We start from the raw sequence: 10,053 nt of genomic DNA, 5'->3' as shown, positions 1-10,053 counted from the left end.
GCTTGTGAATTTTGAAAACTTGTATTGGTGATTTGGAGTTCGGATATAACAATAATCATTTTATTATAAATTGAACGATGATAACCAAAAATTTCTAGCAAAAATTAGATGAAATAATATGTAAAAAGAGGTACCAAATAGCAAATATGTATTAATTATATTAAATAATAGAATATTTCATAAATTAAGGGCATTTTAGGCAGTTTGAGATGTGTATTAAGTATAATACTAAAATAAAAAACTTGATAAGTGGTGTATTAAGTAAGAGGTGTGTATTAAGATATTAGGGGTGTGTATTTAAAATTTCTCTTGAAGATATGAGATATGTGGGTAATTAAGTTATATATCTTTTTAAGATAGTTGTATCTTGTTAATTATACGTCTACAATTAACAATTAATGACTTTCCAACATTTACATTGAATCGGGAAAGATATTATTGTTTTCAATTTGATATATTCTCTGTAATTTCTTTACAAAAATTTTTGTAAATAAATTAATACCTGTGTGAAAGAAGGAAAACAAATCAACTATTGGAGGTCTGATTCGATAAGGATAGCAAAGATTTTGGGTGAGTGGTGGTAGGAAAAGGAAAAACGTTATTTTAGTTTTGGAAATAACGAAAAGGTCGGTTTGTACTTTGTACATAGGTATTCCTAAGGAAAACAAGGAGAGAGATAGAGGGAGAAACATTTATATATATAGGTCGATAAAGGGAATAGCATAGCAACAGAAAGAGATCAGAAATCTAGAGAAATTTAGGGTTGATACCTGTGCGGTCTCGAGAGAATGGGAATCAGAGAGACAACGACTGCGATCACAAGCGACAAGAACGCAAAGGACAGGCCCTTGTACCTTCGGATTGGCGAGGGTGATTCGTCGGTATGGTTTGTAATCGAGGATAAACGCAAGGAACAACAACGAGAAGAAGATGATGAAATAATCTTCCGTCGACTTGATCTTCCCCAGTTAGGTTACCAGCGCTTTCTTGACAGCCTTGTGGTCCTCAACTCCAAATTGTACCTGATCGGTGGTACTAAAATCAATTTGAATAAACCTACCTGTCCGGTACCTGTTGGGGAACCCGTCAGGGAATACGAGTACTTGAACTTGCAAGAGAGGAGGCTGCGGTGGCGCCGCCAGCCCTTTCGTCGATTTCTTTACACTCAGCACCTTGCTTCCTGCAAAGACGGTTTGATCTATGGCTTGGGACCTCAATCTCACGTTATCGATCCTGCTCTCCGCTTTGGTGTCATCCACACTGACCTGCCTAAAATCCCTGGAGAATATGGTCATTCCCCACAGCCGCTTGCTATTTCTAAGAACAAGATTTATGCCTATTCCCGCGGAGGTGTCTACCCTAATCTCCAGCATTATTTGTTTAGTTATGATATGGAAGAGAAAACGTGGGAGTGCATCTTTAAAAATTTCTGGGGTGACTGGGCCACTGGAGTAGTGCTTTCCGGAGACTCCTACTTAATAGCATATGGCTCAAGACATCCCATTGAATGGAAGAAGGACAGGCCTGGTGTATGGGTTTTTGATATTCACCGGCGTCAATGGCTTGATGAACCAGTTAAGGGCCTTGATGAGGCACTTCCGGTTATCCCAGACTGGGTCTATGAGGAATTGGGATACGTTCACGTGTACTACCTACCACGCTTGTTCGAGATTGGAAAGCACAGGTTTGCTCTGATTTGGGAGGAATCAGATGATGAGAGTTATAATGAGAGTTATACGCTTCATTGCCACAAATTCACATTGCAGGCGCCTACCTCCACGGATCAACCCTTTGTTGCTCGACAACTCTCAAATAAAGTCAAGACTCTCAATGGCGGCAACAACAAAATACTCGGTTGCACTGTTGGATTGTAAGTTTCTTTTACCTTTAGCTATTGCTCTTTGATTGATAAGTATCTCATAGCTTCTGCAACTATAGGCTTTTAGGTTGCATATCTAGCTGGCTCTGACATTGCAAACTTGGAGTCTGACTGCTTATTGTCATTAACAGGGAATCTGAACAAGGAAGAGAAGAATAAAGAAAAGTCACCAGAAAGCGGCCGCTTCAAAGGATGATCAATATTATTATTATTATGTTTCTTTTTAGTAGTTTTGAGGCTTTGATCCAGACAAAACCAGTGAATAAGTTTATAACTATTTTGTATCGTTAGTATTTTGATTATCGATCTTGTGTTTACGTGAAGTGATTTGCAGCTTGAGAAAGGGAGACTGTGATTGTGTTGAATAAATTTCTTTTTCTTTCTTCTGTGACTGATTGCCACGTATTTTGAGTTTTTGAGGAGGAGGTAGCGCTATGATAATTTAGAAAATCACATGTCATTTTTTCTGTGTATATGTGCAGATGTGCTTCTTTGCTTTTCTATTCACAGATTTTCATCCTTCAGTTTTGGTTCCTGTCGATCTGTGTCATACCTTTCTAGTTAACACTATAAATTGAATTATTATGTATTGTATCAATATCCTGCTTCTGGAGAAAGCACTGGACCAATGTGGTGATGATTTGGATTTAGCAGTCAGATGCTTGAATTATCAGCCATACTTTAGTTCGACTGCAAATAAATTATGGTGTCAAAACTCAAAAGGTATTGATATTTTCTTTTCCTGTTATCTTTAGCCACTATATTGCCTTCCTTGTCTTTTTATCAATCTGGGTGCTCATTGTGAAAAGAACTAATATGTGCTACATTTGACACACATAGCAAGAAAAGGACAATGTGCATGTGTAAAATGCATTTGCCGAAAAAATAAAAACATTAGGCTAAGTTAAGGGAATATCATCTATAAGTTTCTATACACCTCAATACGCCTCCATCGCATGTGATAGGTTCTCCTCTGTCTCTAAGGTTTAGCGCTTCCTCCAGTTCCGATTTCTCTTTCCCTTTTGTTATTTTCTCACAATTTCATATTGATTAGCTTCAGATGTTTGCTGTTGATCTTCTAGATTGCTCTGATAGTGTTGTTGTGAATTTGATTTGGCTTTAATCTCATGCATCAGTCTCTGTTTTTCGATTTTGTATTCGGCTAATTGGCTATTTCGTTACTTGTGTGCGCACTATTCTCTTTTGTGTCGATGAAGACTTTGAAGATGTAGGTTTTGGAAATTTGCAATTTACATGTTAATATTGCTTTTGGTCAAACAGGTTCATCGGGAAAAAAAAAGGTTAAAGAATGGGAATCAAAGAGACAACGGTGGCAATCACAAGGGATAAGAATGCGAGGGACAAGCCCTTTTACGTTCAGGTTTGCGAGGGCGATTCGTCGTTATGGTTTGTAATCGAGGATGGACGCCAGCAACAACACCAGCAAGAAGAATCTGAGAAGGCCAAAATTGGATCTGATGAGGCTGCTGTTGATGATATAATCTTCCGTCGACTTGATCTTCCGCAGTTAAATTACCATCGCTGCCCATGCAGTTAAATTCCGTCGACTTCATCAACTCCAAATACCTCCTCGGTGGTGTTAAAATTAATTACCGTCAGGTACCGGAAGGGGAAATTCAGTTCTTTCACCCGGAACCGGCCAGGGAATACGAGTTCTTGGATTTGCAAGAAAGGAGGTTGCGTTGGCGTCGCCAGTCCTTTGGTCAATATCACAATTACACTCAGCATATGGCTTCCTCCAAAGATGGTTTCATTTAGGATGCAAATTTGCTCCCCATCCAAACTTACCCACCCTCATACCCACCCATGTAGATGAATGCTATGTGTCTTATCCTTTAATCACTCTAACCATAGTTAACTACATAAGACACATGACATTCATCTACATGGGTGGGTATGAGGGTGGGTAAGTTTGGTTGGGGAGCAAATTTGCATCCGTTTGATTTATGGCTTTGGACATCAATCTTACATAATGAATCCTTCTAGCCTCAGAGGTGGTGTCGTCGCTACTGAACCGCTGCCTAAAATCATTGATGGTCACGTCCCACAACCGCTTGCTATTTCTAACAACAAGATTTATGCTTATTCCCACGGAGGTATCACCCCTAATTGCCAGCACTATTTGTTTAGTTATGATATGAAAGAGAAAAAGTGGGACTGCCTCTATAAACATTTCTGGGGTGATTGGGCAACTGGAATGGTGATTTCGATCCGGAGACTCGTACTTAATAGCGTACGGGTCAAGGCACCGCATTGAAGACTTTAGGGAGAAGCCTGGTGTGTGGGTGTTTGATATTACGAGTAAATTTGTTGATGTCCTATCAAATACAATTTTTCTTTTGAATGATGGCTGGACTTGTGATTTGTGATTAATTATGGACTTTTGATTGCTGGGCAGCACATGTGGAGAGTATGCTTCTCCATCCGAATATACATTTGTTAAAGTTACCGATGCAAACATAGGGAAGCATGATGAACCCTAGTTAGTGTCAATGGCAAACTATGGCGAGGAATTGGCAATAAATTGGTTCTCAATTCTTTATCACATTTTCTAGTTTACCTCATCTCAACGGGTAAGTACCTACAAAAGCATTCAATGTGTTAAGCTACGGATGGGAGCTGATTCTCCAACCTTTACATGCATTACATTGAATCTGAAATATCTTCTCAAAAAAAAAACATTGAATCTGAAATATATATTGTTTGCCGTTTTATTTGATTTTGTTATCTAATTTACATTTACTTTAATACAGCAGATGTGAGCATAATTGTGCGTAACTTGCACTGAGAAAGGAAGGCTAAAGATTTTGGGGCCTGATAGTAGAGGATCAAATTAAATGTAGCAACATTTTAGGCCGAGTGGAAGGAAAAGGGAAAACTAATAAAAGGTTTATAGCTAATCCATAGGAAAACAAGGAGAGAAATCGAGGGAGCCTGGTATGCTTGTACATAATAGCAGCAGAAAGAGAAAAATCTAGGGTTGATAATCTGATACCATTGCAGTCGGAGAATGATAACCACAACGAGGGACAGACCCTTACACATTAGGGTTCGCGAGGGCAAATCGTCGATATGGTTTGTAATCGAGGATAAACGCCAGGAACAACAGCAAGAAGATGATGATGAGATAGTCTTCCGTCAACTTGATTTTCCCGAGTTAGGTTACCAGCGTTTTTTAGCCAGCCTTGTGGTCCTCAACTCCAAATTATACCTCATCGGTGGTACTAAAATCAATTTGAATAAACCTACCTGTCCGGTACCTGTTGGGGAACCCGTCAGGGAATACGAGTACTTGAACTTGCAAGAGAGGAGGCCGCGGTGGCGCCGCCAGCCCTTCCGTCGGTTTCTTTGCAATCAGCATCTTGCTTCCAGCAAAGACGGTTTGATCTATGGCTTGGGACCTCAGTCTCACGTTATCGATCCTGCTCTCCGCTTTGGTGTCATCCACACTGACCTGCCTAAAATCATTGATGAATATAGCCATTCCCCACAGCCGCTTGCTATTTCTAAGAACAAGATTTATGCCTATTCCCGCGGAGGCTACCCTAATTTCCAGCATTATTTGTTTAGTTATGATATGGAAGACAAAAAGTGGGATTGCATCTTCAAAAATTTCTGGGGTGACTGGGCCACTGGAGTAGTGCTTTCCGGAGACTCCTACTTAATAGCGTATGGCTCGAGACATCCCATTGAATGGAAGAGGGACAAGCCTGGTGTGTGGGTTTTTGATATTTGCCGGCGTCAATGGCTCGATGAACCAGTTAAGGGCCTTGATGAGGCACTTCCGGTTATCCCAGACTGGGCTTATGGGGATTGGGAGCGCGGTTATATATACTACCTACCACGCATGTTCGAAATTGGAACGCAAAGGTTTGCTTTGCTTTGGGAGGAATCAGATGATGAGAGTTATAAGCTTCATTGCCACAAATTCATATTGCAAGCTCCTACCTCTGCTGATGAACCGTTTGTTGCTCAACCACTCTCAAATAAAGTCATTACCCTTAATGGCGGCAACAACAAAATACTTGGTTGCACTGTTGGATTGTAAGTTTCTTTTACGTTTAGCAATTGCTCTTTAATTGATAATTTCTTTGCAACTATAGGCATGCTTTTATATTGCATATATGGCTCTGACATTGCAAACTTGGAGTCTAACTGGTTTTTGTCATCAACAGGGAAACTGAACATGGAAGAGATGAATAAAGAAAAGTCACCAGAAAAAAGGATGCTCAGTCCGGGAGAAAAATATTATTATGTTTATTTTTAGTAGTTTTGAGGCTTTGATCCAGACAAAACTAGTGAATAAGTTTATTGCTATTATGCATCGTTAATATTTTGATTATCTTGTATGTATTTTTTTAATTTTCAAGGTTGCTGAAGTATCAGACCCAAAAAAAAAAGGTTGCTGAAGTTGTATGAACTGGAGCTTCATGTTGAAGTTTTCAAATCTCTTAATATTGGATAATAGTTTGTTAAAATAGAAAGAATATTGTGGTATTCAAAATTGATCTAGTCCAGTACATCACAAACATGGGATAAGACTATTGTGCTTATTCTGCCCTTTAGTCTTTAGTCTTATGAAGCCTTTTTAATGAGAACTCTTAAGTTGAGGATTTGGTGAGGACTTTTCAGCTTATCCCACCTTTCGATCTTTTATCTACATCTTGACCGTTCAGTTTATAGGTATTTATGAGTAGATCATTTTTTCAAATTTTTAGCTATATTGAAAATTGTTAAGACATTCATAAGTGTGATTTATCAATTATGAACTTGAACGGTTCATATTTGACAAATTTGGTTCTTCTATTAATTTGATCTAATTTGTTATCTTAACGAACACCAATTTGAGTAAAAATTTATAGAAATGATCTACTCATATAAACCTAAAAACTGAACAGATAAGATGTCAAAATGTGATCGAAAATTGGGTCTATTAAACCATAAACCGAAAAGGCCTCAATTTAAAGGTCCTCACTAGAAGAGCTTAGTCTTAAGCATTATCAAACATGGGTAAGAGATTAATATAGCATAAGTCATGTTTAGAGAGTGCAGGACTATCATAAAAAATAAGCCTGTCTAAGAGAGTCGTAAAAAATAAGTGTGTTAAAGACTGACGTGATAACCAACTACACCGCGAAACCTTGTTGCTAACCTTTGGCCAAACCAAGCAAACACAGGCCCAAACCTCACAGAAGAGAGCTGAGCCCAAACCTCACAGGCCAACAATTATTAACGAACACTAAACCCCCAAAATCTCAGTCTCTCTTTGGTCTGTTTCAGTCAGTCTCACACTAACTGCAACTTCCGGTGGCCATGTATCGAATCGCTTCAAACTTAGCTTCCTCCTTGGCCTCATCTACTTCCAAGAAGCTGGTAACTTCTCCAGTCTCCTTTTCTAAATTTCATTTCTTGCAAGCTTGTCACTTTGTTATAGAACCTTACTTTTCTTTGGGTGATTGCAAGGTCTGCGGTAGGGTTGTATGCAATAGGAGCTATGCGGCGCAAGATCTCACCTTGGAGATTGGGCCACGCGCCGCCTTGCTTGAGGCTGCGGAGGCTGCCAGGTTTACCATGGGCGCTCTGGTGCGACGTGTCTCTGAGCTTGGGGAGGCCTTCAGAGTTACGATGGGATCAAAGGTATTTGATTTATTGCATTACAGGCAGCTTCATTGTGTGATGTAATCGGAAATTGCGGATAAAGGTTGATTCATGATTTGAATGCATTGATTTGTTGTTGTATTTTTTTTTTTTTGTTGTGTCTTTTGGTTGATTCAGGATGGTGTTACTGTTAAGAATGTCAGTAAGACACTTGCGGAACAGTTCGCCGGAGCTGCTAATACTGCTGGAGGAGATGGTACTTTTATCTCAACTTAATGTTAGCTTCATCATTTCCATTTACTTGCTACTAGTGTTACTGCCACATGATTTGAAATGAAAACTTGAAATTTAGATACACACTCTAATATAATGTCTTGGTGGTGTTCAATAAAATAAGGAAGTCATTTTTCTTGATACGTCCAATAATAAGCTGCATCAAACCACTTTCGACATCAAATTGTTAAAGTTACATTTTATGCTCAAAACATGAATTGGTGGTGGCATGATCTTACCTTTTCAATTGCTAATCCATCAAACTTGAAAGTTGTGGACTTGTGGTAAAAGGTCTACTGTATTATCTTGGAAGAATAAATGCTGTTTCTTCTTGTACTTTGCATACCCTCATGAAGAGATGTAAATGATCTGACTGCAGGTACAACCTCTGCAGCTGTCTTGACCCAGGCAACACTCACAGAAGGTTGCCACTCCATAGATGCTAGGGTAAGTTAGTTTTCCCAATTGATTGAAACTCCGTCCATAGCTCACGAAATTTGTATTCTTAATATAGTCTTTCTAACATGAGAGGAGTGTGACCTTTTGAGACATAAGTAAATGTGTACATTTATGTAGCAAATATCTGTAAAGCTTACCATATAGAAAATGTTTCTGAACAACCCATCCCACTAGCTTAATTATTGGTTCCCAAACTAGAGTCACTACAGAAATAAGCTTTAAGAAAATACATGATCACAGTACATGCGTATTAGCCACAGCTGGGTAAGCGCCTAAACCTGCTTTCGTCTACATAATCAAAGACGTGTAAGTCCCCTAGTTTCCCTTGATCCACCAAATCCGAAATTAAGACACCTAAACTATGTTGTTATTGTAAAGCATATACAGACTAAAACCAAATACACACAAGCTGATCGATTCCTCCACCTTGATAAAAACACATAAACCGGTGATTAGTAAATGGGTGATGCATTAGTTGAGTAGGAGTGTAATCGAAGTGCAGACAGTCGGTTTGTGTATATGGGAACAAAATAACAAAAAATATATATATTTCTTAGCTTCCAAAGAGATGAATTTTTATATTTTTTTTCATATGTAGCTTAGGACTTAGGTAGTTCTTCCTTTAGGTCACCTATATATCACTATCACCTTGTCCTTGAAGCCAGACACACGAGAGCACAATGTAGATGTGTTATAATGTGACATGTTTGTTTGATGTTTTCTTAAGTCTTGAATATTTTCTTGTCAACATGCACTGTTGTAACTAGTGGATTATCCTCAGGTTTCTTTCCTCAAAGATACCGGTATTGGGGAAAATAGGAGAGCCAGTTTAGATGATCTAGCCATCCTCACTGGGCGAGAGGTAAAATGCAGTTTTCTAAGCCTTGTATTTAGTACATATCCACTTGTATGTAACTCATGTATTTCTTGCATAGGTTATAAGTGAAGATAACAGTTTCATTATTGACAGAATGCTCATGTCACCCACATTAAATCAATTGATTCGTCATAATAGAACTGAGAAAAGTCGCACGAACCGTAATCGAGCTTTGGATAAATGCCCCCAAAAGCAAGGAGTATGCCTGCGAGTTTTTACAAGAACACCCAAGAAGCCAAATTCAGCTCTGCGTAAGGTAGCCAAAGTAAGGCTGAGCAATCGAAATGATGTATTTTCGTACATTCCAGGTGAAGGTCATAATTTGCAGGAACATTCTATGGTCTTAATAAGAGGGGGCAGAGTGAAAGATTTGCCTGGTGTGAAATTCCACTGTATCAGAGGAGTTAAGGATTTGCTTGGACTTCCAAACCGAAGAAGAGGCCGATCAAAATATGGTGCAGAAAAGCCAAAGAGCGCCTGAAAACAGCCTCTGCTTTTTCCCTTTCGTATTTGGTCGTGTTGTTAAAGTCACTCGATACTATAAGAAAGCTGGTGAAATTTGGAAAATGGAGATTTGCTGAAATAGGAATAACAATGTGCTATTCTTTTCAAAAGTTTGGAACAGTGAATTTGGAATCTTTGAGTAGTACGAGGTTCAAACGATAAATTTTGTGTAGGAATTCTTCTTGTTTAGTATGGTTAATGTAGTTGCAGTGATTCCATTTCTCTGCTGATATTCCCCGCAGTCTAAGTCGCTGACATTGTTCCAACCCAAGTCGCACCGTTGAAATCCAGCTAATAGTCAGTAATGTTTGCTGTTGTGTTTTGAACTATAGAATGTGGTCGTTTTGGTTTTCATCGTCAACTTATTCTCATTGACAATAGAAAGAAGATGCTAACTATGCTCTAAAATGTTGTAATTGAAACTTTATATCAGTTGTTCTGG

General features: G+C 38.8%; 1 protein-coding gene across 1 annotated transcript; it reads left to right on the top strand.

Moving 5' to 3' along the window:
* The first annotated feature begins 7,159 nt into the window (after positions 1-7,159).
* LOC101299996 (chaperonin CPN60-like 2, mitochondrial-like) lies at positions 7,160-9,962 on the top strand. Its single transcript, XM_004307504.1, has 6 exons — positions 7,160-7,273; positions 7,364-7,537; positions 7,676-7,754; positions 8,151-8,218; positions 9,012-9,092; positions 9,166-9,962. The coding sequence occupies exons 1-6, from the start codon at positions 7,214-7,216 to the stop codon at positions 9,586-9,588; spliced, it is 885 nt and encodes a 294-aa protein (XP_004307552.1). The 5' UTR covers positions 7,160-7,213; the 3' UTR covers positions 9,589-9,962.
* The last annotated feature ends 91 nt before the right edge of the window (positions 9,963-10,053 follow it).

This window comes from Fragaria vesca, linkage group LG7 (assembly GCF_000184155.1).
Source record: "Fragaria vesca subsp. vesca linkage group LG7, FraVesHawaii_1.0, whole genome shotgun sequence".
Lineage (NCBI taxonomy): Eukaryota > Viridiplantae > Streptophyta > Magnoliopsida > Rosales > Rosaceae > Fragaria > Fragaria vesca.
Note: the sequence above shows the minus strand (reverse complement) of the source record. Positions and strands in the feature narration are given on the sequence as shown.